The sequence below is a fragment of the Chenopodium quinoa genome, unplaced genomic scaffold (assembly GCF_001683475.1).
Source record: "Chenopodium quinoa cultivar QQ74 unplaced genomic scaffold, ASM168347v1, whole genome shotgun sequence".
Lineage (NCBI taxonomy): Eukaryota > Viridiplantae > Streptophyta > Magnoliopsida > Caryophyllales > Amaranthaceae > Chenopodium > Chenopodium quinoa.
Window position 1 is genome coordinate 310056 of NW_018743743.1, and position 16139 is coordinate 326194.

Below are 16139 nucleotides of genomic sequence, written 5' to 3' on the forward strand. Positions count from 1 at the left end.
CATGGTCCAATCAGAGGATGACACGTGTCAGCCTCAGGATAGCCCAAAGTGGACCAATCCCTGCTTGACACGTGTCACTCCAGAAAATAAGGGAAAAAGGCGGCCTTCAGGCCCAAATCCCGAGAAAGTCGCAAAGCGGTGCAGCGCACCAATGATTAGGGTTCAGTGACCTAATCAGGGGCACAATTCCCAAAGACCCTATAAATAGGGAGATGTCCCTCATTTTAAGGACACGTTTTACCATTTATTACACATTTCACTCTTTGATAGAGACATCTTGAGCTTGGAATCCGAGCGGATCCCCACTTAAATTTCCGCACCTTTTTTCTCCCTTCAAGTTTCTAACTTGTGCGTTGGAGGCGGAGCACCACCCAATTGTGTCTCCGTTTGTTTTGCAGGTACAGCTCACCCCGGATCAGTCTTCGTGTTGTAACTTTCCCGAGGGACAAGAACACCCAAAACATTTGGCGCTGTCTGTGGGGAGAGTACCTCGAAGATGGTTCAAGAGTCTGTACCACCCCCTAACCGTCTGGGCGAAGACCCAAAAGTCTTTACAGACCATGAGGAGGATGAGGATCCTCAGGTCGAAACCTCTACAGCCGAGGACGGCTCACTCAGAGTCAAGCGCATCCGGCCCAGAGAGACTCTTGAGCGGGGCGCTTCCCAGGCGGGTCTGAGCATACCTATTGGGCAGCCGGAAGGGGCAACCTAAACGGCAGCTGGATCGGCCCCTGTCACCCGAGACGAACTCATGAGGTTCATGACGAGTTTCAAGGGTGAAATTACAAAGGTGATCACCAAAAGCCAGGCTGGCCCAAGTAAAGGTCAGTCGGCGAAGAAGACTCCTCCAGAGAAGGGGAAGTGAGTCAGAAACCGGCAGCCCACTCCTCACCCAAAGGAGAAGGCAGCCGGGACCATCGATTGGTCGAAAATTCTCCTTCCTGGGGGGAACACCAATAACCCTCGCCGGCCTCATCAGCCGGTGAGAAGTAAAAAATCAACTCTCGATGCCCGGGAGATCATCAACCGGAAGAGAAATCAATCGCTGTCTAAGTCGGCTTCAACGTCGAACTTTCAAGACAGCTTCAACAATATTTCTGCAGGGAGTGCACCCTCCTTGCATGAGAGTCAGACAGGCGGTAATACCGTCCATTCTGGCCCTCATATGATTGGAAATGTACCGTATGTGCCTACTCAGGCTTACGGACAGTATCCTCCTCACTTCATGCAGCCGGCCTTCTTTGGGGGTCAGGCGGCATATCCAAATGCCCAGCCATTGGACTGGCAGCTTCGCCTGCTGCGCCTGGGTGAACAAACTTCTGCGTTCACTCAGGAGATAACAGAGGCGGCTCAGCCGGCCAAGGTTAAGAATGTGTTGGTTGGTACCTATGATGGTACCACCAATCCGGAAGACCACCTCATGGCTTACACCAACCTCATGTATCTGCAGGGGTTGGATGATGCCACTTGGTGTCGATGCTTTCCGGCTGCATTGAAGGGCATTGCCCAACAATGGTTTGGCAACCTTCCAGTCGGGTCTATAGACAGCTTCAGGAAGCTTGCCTTCCTGTTTGCTTCCAACTTCTCAATGAACATTCCTGCTAAGAAAACAAGCCTTGATTTGAGCACTGTTAAGCAGGGAGAGAGAGAAGGGTTGCGCTCATATGTCAGGCGGTTCAACCTGATCAGAATTCAGATTCAGGGACTGTCTGATGAGGTAGCTTTTACAGACTTTTTTAAAGGTCTGAGAGACGGGTCGACCTTTAAGTTCGACCTAGCCAGAAAAGGGGCTTTCACCCTACAGGCGGCCCTGAGGGAGGCGGAAAGCTACATTCAAGCTACCGACCTCTGCTCGCCTGGTAGCCAGTCAGACTCCAAGAAGTCTGACAAACAGAAAGACAGCCAGTCAGCTCAGCCGGCTAAGAACAAAGAAGAGAGCAAGAAAAGAAAAGAAGTCTGGGCGGTTACTGACTCTGACCAGCCGTCCCAGAAGAAAAAGAAAGAATTTAAACCGTACGTCCCCAAGTACGAGTTTAATAAAGACTGCAACTCCATCTTCATGGAGGTAAAGGACCGGCTGTCCATTGAGAAGCCGAATCCTATGAAGAGTTCTGTCCAGTCACGGAACAAGAATAAATTCTGTCAGTTCCATGAGGAGGTCGGCCATGACACCAACGACTGCTTCAGTCTTCAGCGTGCGTTGGATCGTCTGGCTGACAAAGGGCTGTTGAAGTCCTACATTTCTAAGTCCCCAGCCGGGGCAAAAAAGAAAAACAAGGGTCAGTCCTCCAAGACTACCCCCCAGCCTGTTAGTAGCTCGGATACCGATAAGAAGCCGGTCTACACTATAGCAGGCGGGTTCTCATGTGGTGGCCCTACCATCCGGGGCACCAAGAGCCATCTTCAAAAGATGGACAAAGATGATGCTGAGCAGGCGGAAGCCAGCTCCTCCTTCCCAGACGTCTTGATCACTGAGAAGGATAGGGGCAGCATTCGCCGCCCGCATGATGACCCGGTGGTCATTGAATGTAAGGTTGCCAATCAGCTGGTTGGACGGATCCTTATACACACCGGCAGCTCATCAGACATCATCAGTCTCCGGTGCTTGCAAAAGCTGAAATACAACGTCAACAGCATGCATCCGGTCACCCACCCCTTGGTTGGTTTTGGGGGTGGGATGGTCTACCCAGCCGGGAGAATTGATTTACCCATCCGGCTGGGAGAGAAAGGCCAAGGACGACATATTGTCGTCAGATTCTTGGTCGTTGAGGAGTTGACCGCCTATAACATCATTCTTGGCAGGCCAACCCTCAACGTAGCCAAGGCAGTAATCATCCCTTCCCTAATGCTCATCAAGTATGAGAGGGATGACGGCTCTGTTGGTCCCTTGAATGGGGATCAGAAGACGGCCCGAGAATGTTATCTCTCAGCTGTCCGAGATACCGTGGCCCCAGGCGGTCAGGAACCAATAGACCTTGACAACGTCAAAGATGCCGACCCAGCTCCTGCCCCATCAGCAGCCGGAAAGAAAAGAAAGGCTCCTCTACTAGTGGAGGTGAAAAAAGAGAAAAAATAGCAATCACTGACCGGTGAACAGTCAGATGAGCTCCGTCCCCAACCGGCTGGCAAAAGCATTGATCTCGTACTGGACGACAGCCGTCCAGAACGCACTGTTAAGGTTGGGACGGTTGCTCATGCTACCTTGGGTGCAAGATTGCACCTTCTGCTGAAAGATTTCAAAGACATTTTTGCCTTTGAAGTGGAAGAGATGCCAGGCGTCAGCCCGGATCTTGCTGTCCACAAACTTGCCGTGGACCCCAAAAAGAAGCCCATCCGGCAAAAGAAAAGAAACCACGGCGAGGAAAGAAGTCAGGCGGCAGCTGCCGAAGTCAAAAAGCTGCTAGACGCCAAGTTCATTCGGCCTTGTAATTTCCCCGACTGGGTGGCTAATGTGGTCCTTGTGAAGAAACTGAATGGGACCTGGCGCATATGTGTTGATTACACAGACCTCAACAAGGCGTGTCCAATCCGCTTCCAAAGATCGACAGTCTGGTCGATTCTACAGCCGGTCACGCCTTGATGAGCTTTATGGATGCCTACTCCGGCTTCTTATCAGATACCCCTGTGGAAGAAAGATCAAGAGAAGACGGCCTTCGTCGCTGATCAGGGGCTATTCTGTTATACTGTGATGCCGTTTGGCTTGAAAAATGCGCCTGCCACTTTCCAACGGATGATTAATACGGTCTTCATTAACCAGATTGGGAGGAATGTGGAGGCGTATATTGATGACATGATAGTCAAATCCAAGCTATAGACGGATCACCTTGCTGATCTCCGAGAAACATTCACCACCCTCAGGCGGCATAAGGTTATGTTAAATCCTAAGAAATGCATTTTTGGTGTTGAGTCTGGGAAGTTTCTCGGATTCATGATTGATCAGAGGGGGATGAGGCTAACCCCGAAAAGATACAGGCGGTGATTGACATGAAGTCACCCCGCTCTGTTAAGGAAGTTCAGAGAGTCACCGGTTGTCTGGCCGCCTGGGAAGGTTCCTCAGCCGGTCAGGTGACAAATGCCTCTACTTCTTCCAAGCAATCAGGAAGAAGACCAGATTTGAATGGGGGGATGATGCTGAGGCGGCGTTCCAGAGGTTGAAAGAGCATTTACATTCTCTGCCTAGGTTGGTCAGTCCTTTGCCTAGGGAGACGTTGTACATGTATTTAGCCGTCTCAGACCATGCCCTCAGTGCCGTTCTCCTTGCTGAGCGAGACGGCGTGCAGCTCCCGGTTTACTTCATTAGCCATGTTCTTAAAAATGCTGAACTCCGGTACCCCATGGTTGAAAAATTTGGCCTCGCTTTGTATATGGAATTCAAAAAATTGAAGCCTTACTTTTTGGCACATCCGGTGGTGATTTACACGGACCACCCACTCAAGCGGCCTATGTCTACCTTGGACTCATCCAGGAGAATGTTGAAATGGGCTATTGAAATGCAGAGCCTTGAAATTACTTACGAACCAAGCAAGGCAGTGAAAGGTCAGGCGTTTGCCGACTTCATTGTGGAAATGACTCGTCCGGTGGATTTAGATAATCTTGATCAGGTTTGGAAAGTGTACGTAGACGGGAGCTCTACAAAGAACGGCTGTGGTGCAGGTGTAATTTATGAGTCTCCTGAAGGAGACATATTTGAGTATGCACTACGCTTTAAATTTCAGGCCTCTAACAATGATGCGGAATATGAAGCCCTGCTAGCCGGCATTCGCATGTGTAAGGCGGCAGGGGCCATGAAAATTGACGCCTACTCTGATTCGCAATTGGTTGTTAGCCAGTATGAGGGAAGCTACGAGGCTACTCATCCGGCTATGATTGAATATCTTCAGGCAGTCAAAGAAAAGACCAAGGCACTTGAGGAATTCCGGCTGAATCAGGTGCCTAGGTCGGAAAACAACCAGGCGGATGCATTGTCAAAGCTGGCATCTTCCGCCTGCCATGATACGCCTCGGTCAGTCTTCTGGGAAGTTCTTGAAAAAAGAAGCATCTATGAGGATCCCGTTGGAATTCTGGACCGAAGCTCTACCTGGATGGATGGCATCCGGGCCTATCTCTCAGACGACACACTTCCTGATTCGCCACAGGAAGCAGCCGTCCAGAAAAAGCGAGCTGCAAGATTCGAGTTGAAAAATGGAGAACTCTTCAAGGCGGGGTTTCTAAAGCCTTTGTTGAAGTGTGTCACCCCAGAAAAGGGGAAAGAAATTCTCGAAGACTTGCACTCTGGATTCTGCGTCTCTCACATAGGCGGCAGGTCCCTAGCCGTCAGAGCCAGACGACATTACTTTTGGCCCACTCTTGAGGCGGACGCCAAGGAGTTGGTGAAGAAATGTGACAAGTGCCAAAAATTTGGCAAACTCATTCACCGTCCAGGTACTGATCTAACGGCCATCCACAGCCCAATCCCGTTTGCAAAATGGGGCATGGACATTCTAGGTCCTTACACGCCTGCTCCAGGCGGAAAGCGCTATATCTTAGTGGCTGTGGATTACTTCACCAAGTGGGTTGAGGCTGAGGCGGTTAAAAACATCAAGACCTCAGACGTAATTTCCTTCATCTGGAAGAACGTTATCACCCGGTACGGGGTACCCATGTCTATAGTTTTTGATAATGGTCCTCAGTTTGAGACGCCTTAGCTAAACACTTGGTTGGGAGATCAGGGGATCTCAAGCTATTTCGCATCTGTTGGCCGGCCCTAAGAAAACGGCCAAGTTGAAGCTTTTTACAAACTCATCTCAGACGACATTAAAAAGAAAATAGAAAGAGCTGGTGGCTTATGGGCAGAAGAATTAATCCATGTCCTGTGGGCCATCCGGACAACAGCGAAAGGGGCAACCGGTGAAACCCCATTTCTCATGGTTTACGGTGCTGAAGCCGTCTTGCCCATCGAACATTACGAGCCGACTCTCAGAGTCATGCTATATGATGAAGAGGCAAACTGGGAAGCAATGCGCCTGGCATTGGATTCACTCCCAGAACGCAGGGGCAATGCCGCCTTGTGTCATGAGATTTACCGTCTGAGAATGACGAGAGCCTACAACAAAAAAGTACACAAGCGTCCCTTGAAAGTTGACGACTTAGTGTTATGAAAAATGGAGGCAATCGGTAGGGCCAATGAGTTGGGAAAGCTAACCCCAAATTGGGAAGGCCCCTACCGGATCTATGAAGAAGTAAGGGACGGCACTTACCGCCTGAAAACTCCAGACGGCAGGCGCCTGCCTAGAACTTGGAATGTAGACAATCTAAAAAAGTACTATTTCTGAGAATGTAAACTTTTTGTAAACAGTGTCAGTTAATGAAGATTCAGACTTTGTTTGCAAAATTATCGTTTGATTATCCATCCGGGTAATATCTAGGAGGATTCCTCATTTACCTAACTAAGTTCGATACTTAGTGAAGGTTTCATTTGTTAGTCTGCCTGGGTAATACTCGGATCTCTTGTTTATTTAAGTTTGATTTTGTTTATTCAACTGCTTGACTATCCGCCTGGGTAATACTCAGACGGATTCTCCATTTATCTAACTAAGTTTGATACTTAGTATGATACTATCCGCCTTGGTAATACTCAGACGAATTCTTCATTTATCTAACTAAGTTTGATACTTAGTATGAGCAAATATTTGTCTGTCCGTCTGGATATTACCCAGACAGACTCGTATGCTTAAAAAACTAAGTTCGATACTTAGTGTAAATTCAACACTGATTAAGAAACTAAGCACAAAAACGTTTAGTGGCTACACAACCGGTCTCAAAAAGGACCAGAGGCTAAAATGGCCGGATGGTTGCTATTTTTATAAAATCGCCTGTCCCAACATGGACAAAGGCGTCCGGCGACACCCCTCCGGGTGCAATCGTCGCAGGGAACAGATTATCTGTCGGTTCTACGTATCCATGCAAACGGAAAAAATTGAACGACCAAATTGGTCAACTCATAGCCGTTTGACTAAAATAACCTACGAAGAACGAATAAGTTCCTAAATACCGGATGCCCACAGGTATCAGTCGGTAACCGGCTGAGTTCTCACAAGTTATTTATTTTAAAATTGCACCTCACCCCAATTGGGGCAAGAGTTCAATGGCTATGAAATCTCTACCAAGACGGGCATAAGCCGTCTGTGTAGTGACTGAAATGCCCGTTGGTGTACGGCTGTGCACTTGGTTTGGGGCAATCACTACTGTGATTGATTGACTTACAAACATATCATGCTCTTTGCAGCATCAGACGTTTTTAAGTTAATCAACCAGCTCCAATTGAAACCAATCACACAGCCGTCCAGGGGCAAGGACAGCCGGACTACTGATTAGTTAGGCAAGAATTCGCCGCATGCTTTTGATAAGTTAGGCAAGAAATCGCCGCATGCTTTCGATAAGTCAGGCAAAAATTAAAATTTGCAAAAAACAAAAATTCAAAAGCTAAATGATCAAAACCGACCTAGTCGGTGCAATTCATAAAAGTTCATCCAACCAAACGGTTGTAATGGATCAAATGTTAACCGGACCCCGTCCGGGAGAAAGAAATTGTTAATTAACCCGGCTCCATAGCCGGTAAAAACACAAATACTCGGCACGCAGGCCGGAAAAAGCAAGTTTTGGCATACAGCCGCTGAATAAAAATTAAAAAAGCAAACTGGCATACTGCCGCTGAGGGGTCACTTCTGGCTTGCGGACGGAGCCTCCTGGTTCTCCCCCTTCTCCTCATCATCTGAGGGAATTTGGTGCGCTTCGCCGGGGCCAGGAAGCTCAGGCGGGGTTGGCTCACTGTTGCTGAGCCAGGCTTCAAAGGAGGCAGGCTCTGGCTCACCTTGCTCTCTCAAGTACACCACGTACTCGGCATAGCTGTGTGCCATTGCCCAGATGCTATAATCAGGTTCTGGGTACAAGGCAGCCCAAGCAATCTTCATACGGGCCTCCGCCTCCAGGGTTGTTGCAAAGTTTTTCTGAGCTTGAGCAGCATCCTTCTCCAGCCTCTGAACCTTGGCTTTCAGTTTGCCAAGGTCCGCCTGGGCCTTCTTGAGCGCCTCATCAGCCTGCTTGGCGCTCTCGTCTGCCTTCTTCTGGGCCTCCTTCGCCCCCTTCTTGGCCTTCTCAGCATCCGTTGCCCGGTGGTCGGCCGCCTTCAGATCTTCTCCAGCTGCTGGATTTTAGAAGCCTGTGTCATCATTATTGCTTTAGTTTCAAGTTCATTTACGATAGTCGAGTGTAAAGCAATATTATCAGCGTCTATGGCGGACTTCTTGGCCCTTTTTACCTCTTCCCGTTTGCGGGAATAAGGACGTTTGAGCCCGTCCACTCGCAGCATGGCCTGCAAAAGCAGGCGGTATAAGAGTTACAGGCGGGATAATTACTTGGAAAAAATAACATTGAATTGACAAGTTTCTTACCTCAGCCAGAAGGGATAGAATGAGTTCAAGATTGAACGTCTCTATCCCAGGGATATTGTCCTTATCCCTCTTCCGGACGGCATTTAGCATGGCCTTGGCGTGCTTCTGGACGTCTGGCCAGCGGGGAGATTAATCTGCACCACAATCAACACGTGATGAGTGCGAAACTAAGGCATCACTTATCTGTTGCCGACCGTCTGAGGATGACGTCTGTTGGGAGTGGGATTTCACCCGTAAAGGCCACCCCAGCTCAAGCGGGGATTCAAAAGGGTTCTTACCTTCAGAGCTGGCTAAGCGGGAAACTCTTGCAGGCGTGGTGAACCCCGTGGCTGCTGATAAGGGGTTGACAAGATCAAGGCCCACGCTGCCGCCTACCTTCTCGAGTCGCCCCGCAACCCGCATCGTCTTAGCCCCGGCTGAGGCGCCAGGAGTTGACGCAGAGGCAGACTTTTTTATTTTATTGAGAACGGCTGGGGCCTCCTCTCTAGCCCGTTTGAGATTCTTCTCAAACGATTTCCCAACTTCTCCCCCCTGTGAAAATACACAAGTAAAGGTTAGTATCCGGGCAAGACAATTTATAAAATAAACTTAAGAAAGGGTCAGGCGCTCAATACCTTGGCCCTGAGCTCGGCCGCAGCTTTCTCCGCAAGATCTTTGCGGATGGTCGCAGAAGACCGCTTGGGAGTTTTCTCCGACTGCAACATGTTTAGCGCTTCTTCTGCAAAAAAAAAAAGAAAGAAATTGATCAGAATCATAAATCAATTCCGATAGAAAAATACTACAGACGGTGTGAACCCAGGTGCATACGTTTATTAAACATTTGTCCTAGCCCGCAGGCGGCTAGGAAACATTCATCCCTGAACCAGGCGCTCTTGGTAATCCAATTCTTAGGGACTTTTATTGTTTCCCCGGTTGACAGAGTTGCGTCAGTGAGGCCGAAAAAGTCTGCCTCGATTATTTTGTCAAAGTCTTCCTCTGGGATCCGGGGAGGAGCGCACTTCCTGCCCAACAAGTCGGGCTTCTTATTATACAGACGGAATTCATAATTTTCCCGTCTGGTTGGGGCTGACATCAGGTAGAACCTGTGCTTCCAGCCATCGAACTTGGAGACCTTGTCCAAGGTCATCATGTATTGCGGCTGTGTGGTTAGAGTATACCACGCCCTCCAGCCGCCTGGGCTTCTGCTGAGATAATGCATGCTTGCAAAGGCCTCCCAGCCGGGGTTAAGCCCTTGGAACTTGCAGGCGGCAACATACCCCAAAATGTTTGTCCAGGAGTTGGGGGTAAGTTGCCAAACCCCAAGGTCGTAGCCTCTGAAAAATGCCTTCACCGCCTGGTGAAGGGGGAAGCGAAGGCCGGCTTTGAACGCCGCCTCATAACAGCTAAAATAGCTGTTGGCGTTCTCTTGATCATCCCCCCAAGCGATGGTGCCCAGCTCAGGCGGCACCCGGATCTTATACCCGTCTCCAAGCGGGTGCATTTTCTTAAAGTTCTCTAAGTTCTCCCCCATCTGGATTCGGTCCTTGGAGGAGACGTGGATGCTGAAGGGATCGTCCTTCTCATTCCACTTTTTCCTTTCTTCCTCCTCGCTATCCGGAAGAGGGGGCAAGTCATCGCTGCTCTCGGAGGTAGAGGCGGAGCTGTCGCTCTCCGTTTCCCCCTCGCTTTGGTCCATGGGGGCAGAGGCGGCCTCGTCGCCGCCTTGGTCACACTCTTCCAAGAAAGAGTTAGCAGGGGTTGAAGGGGCGCGCGGAGGGGATCTCTCCAGAGCCGTCTGGTCTCCCTGACCAGATGATTCTCCCCCAGGCGTTTGGCCGCCTGAGCCTTCGCTTCTATAATTCGGATTAGTGGCCGTCTGCATTGTCCGAGCCATGGTGTCCTGCACAGACACATAACTGGTCGGAATCCATGGCAAAGGGTGGTCCCAACACCCCGAGCCGGCACTCCCAGTCCTAGACTCAGCCGTCCCTGGTGACCGGCTGGACTCTAACCTAGGCTGCGCCGTGTGTGTTGGTGTTGCATCCATTTATTGCAAGAAATATGTACAAACGGTGAAAAAAGAAAAGAGCTGAGAGAGACAGAGACGGTACCTTTGGATTTGATATCTGAAGGAAGGCGGGTCCGGCTGGGTTGCGGAAGAACAAAGTTTCTTGCTCGCGCCTGACTAAAACGGATGTCTTCTGCTCTCTCGAAGTTTCTCTCTAGAAAATTTTTGTAAACGTGCAAATTTATGAGGGTAAAACGGCTATATATAAAGGGTAAATTTGGGGGCATTTCCGTAATTTACCCGGAAGATGAACGGTTACTCCTTAATGGTAAAATTACCGCCAATCGGAGCGTGACACATGTCACAGATGCCACGTGGCGTGCCACGTCACATCTGTGAGGGGCAAATGTTTAGGGTAATTTACCCAGCCACGTGGTCCAATCAGAGGATGACACGTGTCAGCCTCAAGATGGCCCAAAGTGGACCAATCCCTGCTTGACACGTATCACTCCAGAAAAATAAGGGAAAAAGGCGGCCTTCAGGCCCAAATCCCGAGAAAGCCGCAAAGCGGCGCAGCCCACCAATGATTAGGGTTCAGTGACCTAATCAGGGGCACAATTCCCAAAGACCATATAAATAGGGAGATGTCCCTCATTTTGAAGACACGTTTTACCATTTATTACACATTTCACTCTTTGATAGAGACATCCTGAGCTTGGAATCCGAGCGGATCCCCACTTAAATTTTCGCACCTTTTTTCTCCCTTCAAGTTTCTAACTTGTGCGTCGGAGGCGGAGCACCACCCAATTGGTGTCTCCGTTTGTTTTGCAGGTACAGCTCACCCCGGATCAGTCTTCGTGTTGTAACTCTCCTGAGGGACAAAAACACCCAAAACAAAAACGACTTGAATTAACTGGAATAAAACATTTTTAGATAAAACATAAAATCACCTGAAATTTTAATTATATAAATATATTTTATCCATACTTCTAAAATGGTTTATTCCAGTTAATTCAAGTCGTTTTTGTTTTATTATGTCATGCTGTTTTTGATTGATAAACCTTGCTTCGAAAAATGTAAATCACTTCTCCAACAAATACAAAATCTAAAAAAAAAACAACCAATTTGAACCCATTCCAAAAATATGTACGTACTTTGTAACTAGTAAATTCAACTCCATAAATTCAACCCCTTAGCAAAATGGACAGGTAGGGCAAAGAAAGGTAATTAATTGAAAAGATTCAACCCATAATTATATCTAGTCTAATCCAATTAATACTTTTAATTAATCTGGAGCTTCCTCTCTACTTCTTGGTTCCTTCACTCAGTTACCAACCACTTTATGCTCAGGAACTTGCCCACTTAAAAACTAAATAAAAAAACAAAAAATCTTAAATTCTTCATCACTCGGTAGAAGTTATTGACAGTTGTGCTAATATAAAAATTGAAATTGTATTATTATAATAGGTTTTCTTGTAAAGGTAAGGAGAAGACGTCCAATCAATCCATAAACCTCTACGGGTCAATCCCATACGTGTTAATAATAATAATGGATATCAGGATATGCCAGATATTGACAAGTAGTAGATGAGAGATAATACAAAGAAGTACGTATAAAGCCCAATTATGCAACATAAGAGACAATATCAATAGTTATTAAATATGAACTAACCAACTAACTACAGCTGAGACACAAGGAGGGAAGAGCTGCTGTTATTTTGTTATTATTATTAGTTCCAATGTATTTGGTCTAATCATTTTTACATTTTGTATAGAAGGATTTGTATTCATTGTTGAAGCTAAAGATGGGGAAAACAGGGAAATGGTTCAAGAGTTTTCTTGTTGGAAAGAAAGACAAAGGTAGTGGGAAAGATCAAAAGTGTATTGGAAGTAATAATAGTAATAGTAATACTATTAATCAGGAGTCCGTTTCGACGGATCATCCGAATACTACGACTCCGGTGGTGGCGGTGGCGGTGCCAAGGCCGACGACTCCCAAAGAAAAAAAGAGATGGAGTTTCAGAAGATCATCTGCTAGCAATAATAGTAATAATAATAGTACTAATGCTAATAATGCCAAGGATCAAAATTCTGCTGATGCTGCTAATGTTCAGAAATCTGAAGTCCTGCAGATGGGATCTTTGGCGGGTGCAGCGCAGGATAAGCAACCGGAGGAGGTGGAAGCCGAGACCGGTGTAGTAGACGATGTAACAGTTGAAACTATAGAAGGGGAAGTTGTAGTGATTCCTATGGAAGATTGCGGCGATGATGGCAGAGATAGCGTTGTTGAGGAGGCTGCTGCTGTCAAGATTCAGTCGGTGTTTCGCTCGTATCTGGTATGTATATTATCCTGTGATGTGATTGTTGAGTTTTACAGTTTCAATTGGATTGCAATAACAACAAATCAAAAAGTTCAGTGTATGTTTTTTGGAAGGAAGAATAAATGGTCAAATTACAAAATTGACTACAGAGAAAAAAAAATATGACAATGACAGTAGCAGTGAAACAGGGGTATACATATATTATATGAAGGATCAAATGTATGTAAATTTTATCAAAATTGTGATTAATAATGTTATATTATCGTGTCCAAATTTGCAATACAGGCAAGAAAGGCACTGAAGGCATTAAGGGGATTGGTGAAGTTGCAGGCATTGGTAAGGTGTCATTTGGTAAGAAAGCAGGCAACTGCAACATTGAGATGTATGCAAGCGCTTATCACGGCTCAAGCACGAGCTCGAGCTCAAAGGATCCGATCAGGAGAAGACGGGACGGTAAATCATAGGCAGTCTACTCACCGACGAAATGGCCAAGAGAAGATCAAGCAAACGAATTATGTTAGTATGCTTTTATTTGAGTTTTCTAGTTCATAATTTGCATTGATATCTTGACATGTATCACAATCAAGTAATGCTTAAAACAGATCATACAAAACCAATCGAATTGATTTATTTCGGTTTCTTTTCTTTTTATTTATTTATTTATTTTTTTAATTAAGTTTGCACTAGCTAATGTGTTTTAATTAATTATGGCTAGCGCTACCAAAGAAAGATCCGAAATTTGCATTCTAGATCAATCTAACAAATTCATTTACATGATATTTTTGTTCTGCCTAATTGCTTCTCAATTATTGATCAAATCATGTTCCCTTTGTCCTGATTTGGAAATTAGTTGTCATCAATGGCATATTAAAAAGTCCAGTAATAACGAAGAACTCTGTTCTACAGTATTGTGAAAGTTGATAGCTATATTCAGATATCTTAAAATAGTATTTTAAACAGTAAAAGTAGTAATTAACCAATCTTAGCTCGCACATGGATTAGTAATTGGCCAAAAAGCTTCTCAATTCTGTATTTATTCAACTAATCTCTTATTCTCTTGACAAGTAGGATTGAGAATGATATAATTATTTGTGAAAAATTTTGTACAAGCTAAATCTAGTTATAGAATACACTTATTTGATCACATATGAAAACCAATTGAACATAGCGGTAAATATATCAAATAATGTCTGTCAGATTCTTTTAAATGATCAAGATTTTTGACTTCATGAATAATGCAGGAAATGGAGGAGAACATCAAGATAGTGGAGATGGATCGAGGTGACTTTATATCGAATATTAACAGCAGGGACAGCTACTCGATTTTAAGTCAACAACAGATTATTGATGATCGAATGGACAATAGAATGTCTACATATTACTCTCCTCAGCAGGTTTATCTAAAGCAGCAGGACTATCAGCAATACTCCCCTGCTCCTTCAGCAATCACAGAACTGAGTCCAAGAACTTGCAGTGGCCACTTTGAGGATTATTCTTTCGCCACTGCACAAAGCAGCCCACAGTGCTACTCTGCAGTATCGCGGCCAGATCCATCAAGGACTCCGTTTTCTTTTCCTCAGCCAGATTTTACAGAGACAATGTCGTATGATTTCCCTCTCTACCCGAACTACATGGCAAATACTCAATCTTCTAAAGCTAAAGTGCGGTCCCAAAGTGCACCAAAACAAAGGCCGGAGTTGGAGAGGCAACCAAGTCGTGGGCGAAGGCCTTCAGTTGAAGGGCGGAACATACCAAGGGGTGCAAAGATGCAACGGTCATCCTCACATGTTGGGTCTAATCCACAGAAGTACAATTATCCATGGTCTGTCAAGTTGGATAAGTCGAGTGTTTCACTTAGAGATAGTGAGTGTGGATCCACTTGCTCGATGGCTACCAATGCTTACTACTGCAGATCAGTTGTATCTTATGATGTAAGTAACAAAGCTTAAAAATTGCTAAGGTATAGTCAGAACAACTTTAAGTAGATTATATGTGAACTTTATAAGATATTTACTTAATCTTTTCGCTTTGTGAATGCAGCCAAGATGCTAAAGAGCTTCTATTTTAATGCTAACTCAACTCGAATGTCTGACAATGGTTTAGTTCACAGGAGTATAGAGCATTCAGAAGAACAATTCTGCTCCAAGATTGCTTGAAATTGTTTGGATTTAATTGGTGACATTTTGTAATAATTGATTAATTGTAAAAGAGTGGTATGTATCGGAATTTTTTATTTCTAGATTTGAGTTTGTTGAAGTTATTTGTATTTAACGTGTTCTTGGATTAATTAGTTAAAAAAACAGACATTTATGTGCAGAGAGTAACCACTATGCATAGCTTCTATATGGTCCATTTGGATGCTTTAAGTTGTGAGACTTGTGACCAAGAACATTGCCATAATGTAATTTGCCAATGTAATTTTTTTAAAAAAAATTTAAAGTAAAAAGTGTATAATGTCCTTATAACAAGTAGAACTAGGTTTATCATCTTGAAAGACATTTGATAATTATATCTAGGGGTAAACCAGTCATTTTCGATATAAAGTGTGTTTTAGGTGATTTTTAGTCCCTCGGGAGAGTTACGTCACCAAGACTAGTCCGGCGCGATCGATACCTACAAAACACGGAGACTCCGGTTGGTTAGAGCTCCGCCTCCGATGATCAAGTTAGAATCTGTCGAATAATCCGAAAAGTTGCAAAAAAGATAAAAGTAAGATATTCTAGGATTCCGACAACAAGTGTTTTTTCTGATGTGAGAGAATGTAGGGTTGTTGTAATAATTGAATGTGTCCCCAAATTGGGGGAAATCTCCCCCTATTTATAGGGTTGTTGAAAAATGTGCCCTTCATTAGGTCAGGATGACCTAATAGGCTGCGCCGTTTTGTGGCTTTTTTAGGGAATTGGGCCCTGAAGACCGCCATTCTATTTGTCATCTAAGTCTAACACGTGTCAGCTAGTGAGTGGCCCATGTTGGACCTGCCCAGGGTTGACATGTTTCCCTCTCTGATTAGGTCACGTATCTGGGGTATTTTTACCTTAAAAATTTGCCCCTCACAGGGGTTACGTGGCAGGCCACGGGGTGCTTGTGAGGCTGTGACACGCATTCCCCTACAAGTGGTGAACAGTAAAAAACTGTGCACCTTCGATCAAAGTGCCTGGGATGCCCCTTTTTTCACCTTTCTATAAATAAGGTTTTACCCCCTCTTTCCCTCTCATCTTTGACCATTTCAAAAAGTCTAGAGAGAGAAAGAGAGAGATTTTTCCAGAGAGAGACAATCTGTAACCGCTTGTAGCTACTTTTTCAGAAAGTTTTTGGTTGTAGCATTCTTGGACTCAACCGGCCACTGTGTGAGGCAATTTTTTAGAGTTTTAAATTAGAGGTAACCGTCTCTTCTCTTCTCAA

General features: G+C 45.6%; 1 protein-coding gene across 2 annotated transcripts; it reads left to right on the forward strand.

Moving 5' to 3' along the window:
• The first annotated feature begins 11418 nt into the window (after positions 1–11418).
• Positions 11419–15180, forward strand: LOC110684718 (protein IQ-DOMAIN 14-like). 2 transcript variants are annotated; one of them, XM_021861161.1, is made up of 4 exons: positions 11419–12752; positions 13023–13253; positions 13979–14668; positions 14778–15176. In XM_021861161.1, the coding sequence occupies exons 1-4, from the start codon at positions 12222–12224 to the stop codon at positions 14787–14789; spliced, it is 1464 nt and encodes a 487-aa protein (XP_021716853.1). In that variant the 5' UTR covers positions 11419–12221; the 3' UTR covers positions 14790–15176. The 2 variants fall into 2 exon arrangements, with proteins under 2 accessions (XP_021716853.1, XP_021716854.1); XM_021861162.1 differs by having other exon boundaries at positions 12192–12752; positions 13979–14697; positions 14778–15180.
• Positions 15181–16139: the final 959 nt, after the last annotated feature.

What these genes read in the sequence shown, in the direction of transcription:
- LOC110684718 (XM_021861162.1), top strand. Translation starts at nt 12,222, where the DNA reads ATGGGGAAAACAGGGAAATGGTTCAAGAGTTTTCTTGTTGGAAAGAAA. An exon ending in CGGTGTTTCGCTCGTATCTG is followed by an intron (nt 12,753 to 13,022) that starts GTATGTATATTA and finishes TTTGCAATACAG; the next exon opens with GCAAGAAAGGCACTGAAGGC. An exon ending in AGATCAAGCAAACGAATTAT is followed by an intron (nt 13,254 to 13,978) that starts GTTAGTATGCTT and finishes TGAATAATGCAG; the next exon opens with GAAATGGAGGAGAACATCAA.